This window comes from Notolabrus celidotus, chromosome 6 (assembly GCF_009762535.1).
Source record: "Notolabrus celidotus isolate fNotCel1 chromosome 6, fNotCel1.pri, whole genome shotgun sequence".
NCBI classification, from domain to species: domain Eukaryota; kingdom Metazoa; phylum Chordata; class Actinopteri; order Labriformes; family Labridae; genus Notolabrus; species Notolabrus celidotus.
This window is the reverse complement of record NC_048277.1, coordinates 33,279,276-33,292,346: the sequence shown is the minus strand read 5'-3', so window position 1 is coordinate 33,292,346 and position 13,071 is coordinate 33,279,276. Positions and strand designations below refer to the sequence as shown.

General features: G+C 44.4%; 1 protein-coding gene across 1 annotated transcript; it reads left to right on the top strand.

The window, feature by feature from the left end:
• The first annotated feature begins 7,512 nt into the window (after window positions 1-7,512).
• dusp6 (dual specificity phosphatase 6) lies at window positions 7,513-12,435 on the top strand. The gene is made up of 3 exons (XM_034686650.1): window positions 7,513-8,532; window positions 8,889-9,323; window positions 10,754-12,435. Exons 1-3 carry the CDS (start codon window positions 8,130-8,132, stop codon window positions 11,065-11,067), a joined length of 1,152 nt encoding a protein of 383 aa, XP_034542541.1. The 5' UTR covers window positions 7,513-8,129; the 3' UTR covers window positions 11,068-12,435.
• Window positions 12,436-13,071: the final 636 nt, after the last annotated feature.

Below are 13,071 nucleotides of genomic sequence, written 5' to 3'. Positions count from 1 at the left end.
GAGGGTGCCAGACATACCGATCCGACCCCAGAAGGTGGAGCTAGACAACACTGCAGTCCGTTGATTGGTCGAAACAATCGTCACTTCCCGTGCAACAGCGGTAATAAAGAACAACACATAACCCCGCCATGTTTAAATCTCCAGTGGACTTCGGGCTCAAGAAACAGCGTTCCATGGTTGACCATGGAGGTGCAGACTTTCCTCACGTTTTTCTTCTTTGTTGCATTTATTATTGTGTCGCGCTGCCATGACGTCATGCTATTATGTAGCTTACGCGGCTATCAGCTTTCGGCTTACACGCCGCCCACAAAGTAGGGCATGGTTGGCTGTGGAAACGCAAGCAGGATCAGGCGTTACCGATCGAACCGTACCAAACTGTGGTGATCCATACTAGACCGCTTGGTGGAAACGAGCCATTACACGTCCCTCTTCATTCTGTGTTTTCAAGCAATAGTCACAATTAAAGTTGTCCCTGCAGCTTTAAAGTGACACCATCAAATATCACTGCCTGTGAGTCTATAATTTATTGTTTGAAAGCCACATTATAAGAATGAAGGTTACCTTTCCTTTGTTGGGACATGGGACATCCTGATAATGACCCGAAAGTGCTGCAAAGGAAGCAAGTCGTCCCCATGTGTGATGAGTGTTTTCATATTAATGTGAGGACACAATGACTCCCGACACCTCCACCAAGCTGATAAGAGTGAGTTTAAAATCTGTGACATGCAGCATTTCCCCACGTTTCATCACAAATGAGTGATTCCTGATGGGTTTTTTTTTTATTTGGTACATGTTCAGAGACTGGTGACTGAGCTCAGGGACAAAGACAGAGGCAAAAGTAAAAAAAAATAGAAAGGGTGAGAGGGGGGCAGGAAAGAAGGGGCCAAGGGCAGAAAAAGGGGGAAGAAAGAGAAGAATGGCGACCAGCAGGGAGGAGGGGTGGCGGAGAAGGTGTGGGGGGGGGGGTTAGTCTGCTGGTGAAAGGGAGCAGGATTTCATTTGAAGCTGAATAGAAACAGCTTGGCTCCTTTCACAGGGGCCGCTGCCATGCTGAGAGGAGGGGGGGGAGGCGGGGTGCCACAGGGGCCAAAGGGCCAATGTAAACGCCGGGGCTGCTACACGCTTCATATGCTAACACAACACGGAGACACTGGATGGGATGCAACACACACACACAGACACACACACGCATTCACAGTCAGTGGAAGGAGACTTGCTGCCGAGTGGGACAAAGTCGTCTGCTGTGTGTGAAAGAGAAGGAGAGGGAAATTCAGGTTTACTCTTATTGGAGACAGGGAAACAGGTTTATGTCGGCCTTTTTTTTCCATTAATCCAAACACACCCTTGATAATGAATTAAACATACTTCCATATTCTTTCCCTTCATGCAACAGACACAATTTTCCGTCCCTGCAGGAACTCACACACATTTCTTCTGTGATTGTTGTAGCCTGAGAGCTCAGCAGGATCAGGACTTCTCCCCAGCTGCCAGCACCCTTTCCTGTCTTCTCCATGTTACACTTTCTCTTGGGGATTCATAATAGCACCGAACATACACTACCCATGGTGCACCGCGTGAGGTTCACATCATTTTGAGGGTGTTACATGACGCTCACTTGACTGTTTTCACCGGAGAGTAACATCAAATGAGTTGGGGGTTGAACAGCAGTTTCAGATGTGCATGTGACGAACGCATGATGTGCTAACCCTTTTATTTTCCCACACGTGTGAGTTTAAAAGCGTACAAAAACTGAGACCTCATCTCCACTGTGTTACCGGCCCTTAACAGCACAAGGGATCGTTCAGTTTCATAAAATGTGTGACTGCGTGAAGCAAAAAGTCTGTACGGATGAGTCTGCTCAGCGTGTGTCAGAGGATGTTGGCAGCTGACTGATAAACTCCTCCTGCACACCGATGCTATCTCATTACAGAGCTGTTGGTGTCCGAGGTGTGAGACAGACAGAACGCAGAGAAATAAGGCCGCTGTGAGAACACGCCTATATTTGGACAGAAACAGACACAGCAGGTTCTGAAAGAAATCCAGACTCACTGTGATTGGGATATCGTGTGCAGGATGATGGTCTGAGATTGAAGGCTGCTGCAGTGAAGGAATCACGTGTTACTGTAGATGTGTACAGGTACAAAAGCTCTATGCATATTGTGTTGTACTCAAAAAACCTGAAATTAGCTTAGCATTTGGAAAGTCCCCAACAATATCCACTGAAAAACCCTGAGAAAGTTGTGTTGTTTGACTTTTTAAGAACATCATGACACACTTAAAGTGGCAGATAACGTGTCCTGATGACGATAAGAAACCTCTCCAGAGATTGCATATCAACTTCAGCTCAATAACATTGTGCAATTGGAACTTTCTGAAGCACTTTCAGAACAACATTTTTATCTACATATTACATCGTAGTGCTCTTGAAGTTTGAATGAAAGCTACCAAGTTAAAAACAATGAGCTTTGAAAGAGCACTTGAATGCAGCACTGTATTTCCAACCCAAACTCAGGCAGATGTGTGTCTGACATGAGTCTGCTCTTGCTTGAGGTTTCTGCCTGTTAAAGGAAGTTTGTCCTTGCCAACCATAGGCCTTTCTGGAGTCCCTGAGCTCCCTTGTCTCGTAGATTTGCTCTGGATCTCTGCCGTAGACTTCAGCTGCAACAACTACTATCCGTCTCATCTGTCTCTGTCTCTCTTATTCTCCTCTATCCCTCTTTCCAACCCCAATTCAGCAGATGTCTGTCCAAAATTAGTTTCTGCTCAAGGTTTCTGCCTGTTAAAGGAAGTTTCTCCTTGCCACTGTAACTTGCTAAATGCTGCAAAGTGCTCTGCTCATGGTGGATTAAGATGAGATCAGACTGAGTCCTGTTTGTAAGATGGGACTGGATCTTATCCTGTCTTGATGTTGGGTCTTTGTTAATACAGAACACAGAGTACAGTCTAGACCGGCTCTGTTTGTAAAGAGTCTTCAGATAATGTTGTTGTGATTTGGTGCTGTATAAATAAAGATTGATTGATTGATAAACCTAGAAGGTAGGGCATTTTTTTTATTTGTCATTTAAGACTTATGGTTGCAAAAGTAAGGGTTATATTCAAGCTGTTTTTATACCTTTGTTTATGCATACCTCTACATATTGTGCTTCTTGAGACAATAAACTCCTATGTAAACACAATTTTGGAGTTTAAGCATAACTCTAAAGTTAAATGAGCCTTTCATGAGCCGTACAGTTCATAGAAGATGTTTGTTTTGCTTCATTATCTACTTCTTTGCACGTTCAAGGGCTAACATCAATCAGATTGCGATGTTCCCCGATCATAATCAGGCAAAATGAACTTCTCTAAACTTGTTTGTAAGAGGCTTGATTATAACTCTTAATCATAATGGAACACCTGTCAAAAAGCCAGTTGCTTGTACTTCCACATGGGCATGGATGCTGTTTGATCTGCTGTTAATCTGATGGTGTTTGCTGTGCTTCAGTCTCGAGTTAATTAAACCTCCAGAGTCTGGACATGAAGTGACAGACCTTTTATATCAACAGGTCATCAATTAAAGGCCTTTGTGTGTGTTTACAGTCTGCTGCTGCTGGGATAAAAACACAAACAGGGAATGGAAACAGGCCCTTTGTTGACTGTGCATAAGCATTCAGTTAAGGTGCAGAGGCGATTAATGGCTGACAGGAAGCAATCAATGCCCATGAGAGCTCTGTATGGCCTGAAGATGTCCGTGTTAAGAGGGTGTGAAGAAGCCGAAAGTCTGGGTCCATTGATGAGGAAACATTTCAACACTTTCAAAAGCAGGACAGAACGACAAATGTTAAAGTGAATTTGAGGATAATGCTTCAAAAGGTGTGCTACAGGAATAACAGGCTGATTAGTTTCTAGTCTGGTGAGGCATGTTGGTGCGAGAAAGAGAGGGTGACACATCACACAGCACCCACACAAATGAACCTCTTCAGTCCAGTGAAGGCTGCACGGACAGAAATAGCTGCAGAGCTGCTGTGTGCTCACAAGGACACAGAACAGTGTTATTATTCAACTAATTATTTCTGATGCTCTCCATTTAGAGGCGCACAGTAACGGCATTTATTCATCGACAATCATTTTCCTTAAGGGACAGCTGAATTTGATATGTGTACAAAACTATATAAAGTCTCTTATTATGATTAATTTATATTTATTTAACAACTTTGGACCAATCATCTCTAAATGTGTACAGTCCAGAACGCTGAGACTGATATGTCTGAACACCAGCTAGCCTTACAGCCTCTGATATATGTGTGTACTAGATAAACAGCATCACCCTCGCTACTCGGCACCAGAATTACTAGTCTGGTAAATTAATTATTGATATTTTTATTAATGTAGTCCTGAAATCGCTCACGTGTTGTGCCTAAGCTGTAGCGCAGCCACCCACTTTGAGCCAAGGCTGTAGCTCTGCTTAATGCTCTGCTACCCCGATGTAAACAAGCACAGCAACAGACTGCATCTCACAGCGTGGTTTGTTGTTTTGTTCGTATTTAAATCGTGAAAATGTAGGCTGTGTCTGGTTAAACTGGCATTTAACCACTTGACAGGAGCAGTGTTGCCAACTTAGGGACTTTGTCCTTATATTTAGCGATTTTTCAGACCCCTCTAGTGACTCTTTTTCAAAAAAAGGGACAAATCTAGCAACTTTTTCTGGTGCTAATGGAGACTTTTGGAGACTGACGTGAAAGCATGTATCGTTCTTACACTTCACAAGGAGCAGTGGATGCTGCTGTGAGTCCCTCCTAGCTGCATTCAGAGCAGGAGGCGTTCATCCCTCCGCATTCAGACTGCAAATATATAATGCATGTCCGAAAACACAGCTGGCTGATCCCATCTCTTATTGGTCCATTCAGATTGCTTATGTAGATGGTATGCAATAAACATCTTGAAAATGTTATGGTTCAAAATTGTAATGTTTCACTTTGATTTGTTGTAGGCTCCAGAGTGTAGTTTTAAACATATTTAGAGTGTTTTTTAACCTCTTTTTGTCTCTCCCTCCACGTTACACGTCTCTCCTGCAGTGCCTATTACAAGTCAAATTATGCAAATTAATTATTGACGTCATTTAGCGACTTCTAGCAACTTTCAGGACAGCCAATAACTACTTTCCTCACTGAGGAGTTGGCAACACTGGATGGGAGCAATGCATAATCATCACAGGCATGTCCAGGCATGGACATCAATCCGCAAGGAGGACTGAAGGCTGGTGGTGCTAGCTCTGCTAATGTTACCTACACTATGCAACCAATGTAACATTGTTTACCTGCAGACTCAGTGATAGAAATCTAATTAGTGAAGATACATTTTGACTGTTTCTAGATGTTTTCTTACCTTCGAACTACTTGGTTAGTCAGAATTTATATTGTTCTTTAAGCAACTAGGAAATTAGTTGCTTCAAAACATCCTGTACTAAAATGTCTAAATCAAATCTAGAGAGTCATGATGACATTAAGTTATGGTGACAAACAGACAAAACATTCCTGTGTTTCAGTGGAAGGATTTTCTGAGAAACTGTCTCAGCTATTATCTCCTGAAATCTGAAGTTGTCTCTGAGACAAGGACAGATCTGGCACCACTTGTTTGGCTGACCTCTGACCTTTCAGGATGGAGGCCAGAAAAAACAAGAGTTTCTGTCTCAGCAGGATGTCTGCACTTTGAGGGGGAAAAACTGCTGATGTTATGTCACCGGAAGACCTCGTGAGACTTTCTGTCATGTAATATCTTCTTTAAAGCTCCAGTGTGAGACTGTCTGTTTATGTAAAATGTGGCACCCCCAGTGGACAAAGTGATACAGCATACATTTGCTGAGCTTGTCATGTGCATGTGTTAGCTGTATTTCATGCATCTTCTCAATGACTACACTCTCTTATACTTCTGCGTTGATCAGGCTTTATCTGCACTGTCCACCTCTGGCATATCCTTACTTATAAGATAATTCTTAACTTGCCTCCCTCTTATTTATTTAATTGCATTCATTTGTAAAACACCAGAAGCAACAGTCTTTCGCGCTGTGACCCAATAACAAGACTTATGGTTGCTTTCTGTTCCCAGGGTGCGTCTTGAAATGGGGAAAAGGAGTTTCAGGTACCCGGCTCCTGCAGCTTAGATTCAGGTCTGAGGGACTCGTGTTATTGAAAGAAGACTGAGGAAGATGCATCAGGTTGCAAGTACTTTGACTGATGACTTTCTGTTTTGTGACCCAGCACATGTTGACCTGTGTTTGTGATTGTTTGCTGTTGTAGATGTTAAAATGTAAGATCTGCAGATCTTGTAAAATACATTAATCATCTTAATGAGACTTTCCTTGTAAAATGAAATGTTAGATAAATAAAAACAAGAAGTGTAATGTGATATCTAACTTTATGTTTAACTAACTGTATTATATCAGTAACCGTGCAATACATTTCCACTTTAACACTTTAAAATCCTTGTATATCACTTTCATTCCCAGCTCTTGTGTACATAGCCAATTCTAACTATGCTGCGCTTCTGTACATAATTATTATTCTATTCTATTTATTTTATCTTCTTTTATTCCGTCTTTCTATTAATATAAGAGCATACTGTAAAAACTGAATTCCCCCCTGATAAATAAAGTAGTTCTAATTCTGATTGTCAGCTGATGAATATTTTTTACAACCCTTTATGTGTCTTGTGCTCTAACTTTCAGAAAGTCCAATAAATGAATAACTTACAGCACATGATTTGCCTTCAAAATCCTATTATTAGTCGATAAAGCACTCAATGGTTCAGCTCCCCAGTTCATCTCTGACTTGCTCACAGTGTATAACCCGACCAGGAACCTTAGGTCAGCAGGTGGAAGTCTTTTAAATGTACCCAGAGTCAAATCAAAGTCCGGTGAAGGGGCCTTTAGTTACTGTGGTCCATCTTTTTGGAACAAACTGCCTGCTGACCTCAGGTCTATAACAACTGTCTCCACTTTTAAAACAAAACTCAAAATGTATTTATTTTCTCAAGCTGATATAATGATTTAATGACTGTTGTGACTGGATGCATGTGCAGCTGTTTGTTTTGATTGCTGTGTCTCATGTATCTATTGTTTTTCTGTTTTTTATTTATTCTATTCTTTTATTCTCCATGTAAAGCACATTAAACTTTTTTGTAATGAAATGTTCATTATAAATAAAATTGCTATTGCTATTGCTATTACAGGTCTTTATTATTATCGCCCCTTATTCTGCCCCCTCTCTCTCAGAGTAAGTAAAGGCCACTCTCCCCCTCCCCTTCCCCTCCCCTCCCCTCCCTCCCTTCCTTCCTTCTCCCTGCAGTTCTTCTGTTTGTTTGCACTCACTTGATCCGGAGCGGAAATTCCTCTCCGTTTTTGTGAATGACAAACTCATTAACAATTCATCAACACGGGGCCGCTCCATCCGGCCCCCGTTTCCAAGGCGACCGCCGCTCGGGCTCCTCTGATTGGCCCGCCCGACATAATGTATCCAATGAGACGCCTCCCGGTTTGTAGCCATTCAGCTGCCTGGCGCCGCAGAGAGCACATACAGCCAGAGCCTGCAGAGAGGCAGACACACAAACACAGACAAGAGGGGAGGAACAAGAGACATCCAGCAGGCACGAAGAGACTCAAAAACAACCCCTGCTTGATTCACATCCACAGGAACCCTCTTTTGCACCTCCTGTTTCACCTGTGATCTCCAGGAAAGGAGTCAGGAGCGCGTTTGGAACCGTGTTTTTTCCAGTATAGAGGAAGCGTCGGAGCAGTCGTTTCAGTCGTTGCAGGGTCGGTGTGACTCATTGATAAATAACACGAGCTCTCTCCGGACAGATGCATGAATGACTGCCTGAGTAGGAAACCCGCAGTCAGGGAATCTTTCAAGGAGACGCGCGTTTTCTAATAATCCACCTTGCGTCAAATACGCACTGGACATTTGCGCACATCTGGAGTGAGAATCTATATCATCTGTTTTTCACTTTCTACCTTTTTGGCCCTCCAAGCAGAGGACTACATAGAAGAAATCCCACTCTGATTTTTTTGGGTTGCTCGCCTCCAACGCGCTGCAGCCAGGGAACACTCTCTTAAACCCTCTCTTTTCCAAATCAGCTTTCCCAACTCTTGCGCATAAATGCTCGACAAGCTCAAGCCCGTCGTCCAGCTCGACTCGGTAATGGCGATCAGCAAGACGGTAGGCTGGCTCCGGGAGCAGCTGGAGACGCGCAGGGATGGCCTGCTGGTGATGGACTGCCGGGCCCAGGAGCTGTACGAGTCCTCGCATGTCGAGACGGCCATCAACGTGGCCATCCCGAGCCTCATGCTCCGCAGGCTGAAGAAGGGAAACCTGCCCGTGAAGTCTCTCCTCTCAGACGGGGAGGACAGGGAGAAGTTCGTGCGGAGGTGCAAGACGGACACCATCGTGCTGTATGATGAGTACAGCCGGGAGTGGAACGAGAATGTGGACGGGGGATCGGTGCTGGGGCTGCTGCTGAGGAGGATGAAGGACGAAGGCTACAGGGCCTATTATCTGGAGGGTGAGCGAGGTTCATTCACATTTTTAGGGGGGCCCTGCTGCTCATTCACACGCGCAGACTGCTGCAGAGACAGAGGGAGGCGCTTTAATATATTATAAGGTTTATTATCAGGGTGGTAGGCTACATGTAGTTTCTACAGCTGTCATAACAATTTTGATTTCCATGTTTATGTCATTTATTTATTTATTTATTAATTTTATCAATAAGCAGAGCTGTGATCAAAGCGCATATTAGCAGCAGTGAAGCTAAAAACAAGCAGCTATATCAGTCTAAGAATAACAAGATGGATTTGTTTGTGCATCTCACACACACACACACATGCATTGGACTCATGTGTTTTTTGTTGCATTTTCCAGGTGGTTTCAGTAAATTCCAAGCCGAATACCCCTCTATGTGCGAGACAAACCTCGACGGCTCCTCCAACAGCAGCTCCCCTACAGCGCAGGTGCTGGGCCTCGGCGGGCTGCGCATCAGCTCCGACTCCTCGGATATCGAGTCTGACATAGACCGGGACCCGAGCAGTGCCACAGACTCTGATGGGAGCCCGCTGTCCAACCCGCAGCCCTCCTTCCCGGTGGAGATCCTTCCGCACCTGTACCTGGGCTGCGCCAAGGACTCCACCAACCTGGACGTGCTGGAGGAGTACGGCATCAAGTACATCCTCAACGTGACTCCCAACCTGCCTAACCTCTTTGAGAACGCGGGGGAGTTCAAGTACAAGCAGATCCCCATCTCGGATCACTGGAGCCAGAATCTGTCCCAGTTCTTCCCAGAGGCCATCAGCTTCATAGGTAAGCAGATGAAACTCTCTTGACTATACTTTTACCTCAGGCCTTTGGCTTTTTTTTATTCCATTTCACTGTTAAAGCTGCAAATTCTGACTATTTCTCAATTGGCTAAAGGCAAATAAATGTTTTTGGATCATTTATGTATCTTAGAGATTTCAAATATTGTCTGACAAACAGCTCCAGATTTATTTGACTGTGAAAAACAGAAAGACAATTCTTCCAGAGGAAGGAACCAGCTTGACAATCCTCTTCATTATTTACCAAACTTATCTCTCTGACGACCTTGAGTGATTGTTTTGAACATCAGCAGACAAAGCGGAGGGTCTGCAGGTGATAGTAGGGGGACATAATCTTATTAACGTGATATGTCTTGTCACTGCCAGGAAGTTCTTATGGTCTTATTGTGCAATTGAGATTAGATGAGGTGTCTCTGGCTGTGATCTTATCAGTCACTCAGGCAGGGACACAGAACAGGCAGATTAGGGCCATTGTGTGCAAGTCAGAGCAACACAAGCCTGCCTCTAATGGTGCACGGGCTAAAATGCACTGTGTGTGTGTGTTTGTACAAAAGGCCATGACTTCAATGGAAGACATCCTGGCCTATCTCTTGTCCCGGGGCTTGTGTAATTGCAGCACAAAGGGCGACGTTGAAACAGGAGAACGGGGGAGAGTGAACAAGGGGAGGGCGGTAATTCGAGCGCAACAGGAAGGAAGTGGCATTGAAAGTAATCTAGGACATGGCATTGCCCCCCCTCTCCTCTATCCCTCCACTCCACAGTACAAAAGGAGCCATTTACAGGCCCTGTTGACATCCTGTTCGCCTTGACAGGGTTGCCCTCATGACTCCTACGTTTACACGCCCAAATGGCACCATTGTCGGAGTAACCCTAGCGAGCGGAAGAATGGTTTAATAGACCGTAATAGTCAATTTCCCAGCCGGCTACTCCAGGCCAAAAAAACTAAAAGAATGTCGGCTCTGTTTGTGTGCACTACCGCTGCAGCCCCCTGTTTGTTGACTGACGCGCCTGGGAGATAGCCGGGATAATAACTTCCGATGCTCTTCTCTTCCCTGGATCAGCTCCAAAGTCCAACACAGCTAGTCTTAAATGTCACAGATGTTTATCTCAAGCTTTGTTCTGGTTCTGTGAAAAGAAGCGCCGGTCCGTCTAAAATGTGTAAACAAACCTCCTGAGCAGCTCTTGACTTCCTTCCAAACATTTGAGCATGACAGTTTGTGGTGAAGAGCAGAAGAAAATAGCAGACTATTAAATGTTTACAGGGATTCAGGACTGTTTGTTGGACAAAAGAGGCAAAACTAAAGTTATTAAAATGTCAGTTGCAGCTTTAAAGTGATGACTAATGTCTTGCTCTTAAAGTGTTGTGTACTGTAAAAAGAGATCTCTAACATTTCCCTTCCTTTTCTCCTCCACCAGATGAAGCTAGAGGTCAGAAGTGCGGCGTCCTGGTCCACTGTCTTGCCGGCATCAGCCGCTCTGTGACGGTAACAGTGGCGTACCTCATGCAGAAGCTCAACCTGTCCATGAACGACGCCTACGACATCGTCAAAATGAAGAAGTCCAACATCTCACCCAACTTCAACTTCATGGGTCAGCTCCTAGACTTTGAGCGCACTCTGGGCCTGAAGAGCCCATGTGACAATCGCATAGCAACCCCCAGCCAGCCGCTTTACTTCACCACCCCAACGAACCACAATGTCTTCCAGCTGGACCCCCTGGAGTCCACGTGAGGACCGCACAAACTCCCCCTCTACTTTAACTGGAGGTTTATGCACCTCCTGTTTGGAAAAACCTGCAAAAAGTTTCTCTTTTTTCTGTCGTCTGGCAAGATGGCACTGATGCAGAAGGTTTGAGGCGACTAGTGCTGAGCGTGGTGACTGGAGGGCCGAAGCAGTTTGGGCCGAGACGCAGCTGCTTTTTGAATAAATGAGGAGAGACAGAAAAGACAAAGAGAGGCATTTAAAGAATGCAGATACTTACTTCAATCTTATATAACCGTTGGACTCCTGGGGGTCATTTGTCTCTTTTTTTATCTGCTCTATCAGAGGAAAGTCAAAGTCGGACAGCTAGCTGTTTTGCTTCAAAGCTCCTGGGCTGGTGTGCCAAAGAGAAATGACTGTTCGAACTGGACAGACCTAAAACCCTTTTGTATGGTCGGTTTTGGGGTCCGGCAACTCGTTCACCCCGAGACGTCAAGATGCATCGTCTGCTTCGTCTTCTGTGAAGACTTGCCTGTGTGGGGTTAAAGCACCCCAGCTTTAAGTGGCACACTATATACTGGACTCGATTTTACATTTGTGGAGTCTTTTCAAACATTTATACATTGTGTATATACATCTTAATATAAAGAGACAATACAGTAAAAGCCTTGCTCTATATATACACCCTTTGCAACAAGTGGGTACTGAAGATTCTTTGTTTCATATTCTACTTTTATGTAAGCAAAACAAACAACATATTGATCAGTATGTTTAAGATAATTATGCCAAAAATCAAGTAGGCTTTGGAAGAATTGTGCAAAAATGTGTAATGTGTAATATATTTGATAATCGCTTTACGTGTGAATTCAGCCGAAGGCCTTGTTTTTGCACCCCCCCGCCCCCTCACGAATCAAAGTCACCTTGGTTGTTTGCCTTACTTTTACCCTCAGAAGGTTTTTGTGCATTAGCCTCCAGAGAAATTCAAACAACAGCCACCCAGAGATTTTTTTTTTAAATAATCACACAACAAGCCAACCAAACCTTGAGTAATTTTCATTTTGGCACTATGCATGTTTGAGTCAGAATGGCCAACATGTCTTTGTCTGGGTCTCTGAAGGCTAATGTGAAGTAATCTTGTTCTGTGCACAAGGGTGAAAAGTCTCCGACATGTGGAGAGAAAAGAGAAGTCTCAGTTCTTCTCACCTCTTCAGGGAAAATTCTGCAAAATGCAGTTTTTATTTGTCAAGATGAGAGAGAGGAAAAAGTGTTACCCATCCACAGAGAAGGCCTCTTTCCAGAGGACACCATCTTGGTAACCTCTGCCAACCCCACTCTACACTCCTCTCTTACGAATGTAAAGAAAAGATAAGTTATTAATAAATTGCTATTTTGTCTACACTTCCTGTTCTCCTTGCTTGTTTTTCCATTGACATAATTGCTGGTGTTGTGTCTCTGTCCTCAGTAACAGGTTTATGTAAGTGTCTCCTCACCCGCAGTACAGCGAACCAGCCGGCCGAGTCACGACAAACAAAAAGTTGCCGTGAATCACAAGGCTTGTTCACAGAGCTCTCACTATTCATTTACTGCAGCGCTCCACACATCTCCCACTTAAAAACTTCCAGTTCAGAATTAGCATGCCCTGTCCCATGATGCTTGTATAACAAAACGTAGTGCACATTCTGTTCTCTGCAACAATCATTCACAAGCTGCAAAATGCTACTCAACAGGTACAAAGTGATTCCGGTCACGCTGTAAACAGCCTCGACTGGTTTTTCCAGGTGCTGCTTTGTGGCGAGGGCTTTGGGTTCACACAAACAATCCCTCTGGCGCTTCCTGAAGGCGGGGCCACTGTGTGCAGCCATCAAAGGGAACTGAAAGTACCCAGATCTGGTGTTATTTGAGAGAGAGCGGGCGGGAGCAGAGTGTACCTGCAAAGACCTAAAGGCCCGCGAGGAGATAAACTCACAGTGCAGGAGAGGGAAGGAGGAGCGTTGGGTTCACACGCTTGCAGCAACTCGCTTCACAGCTCGGCGG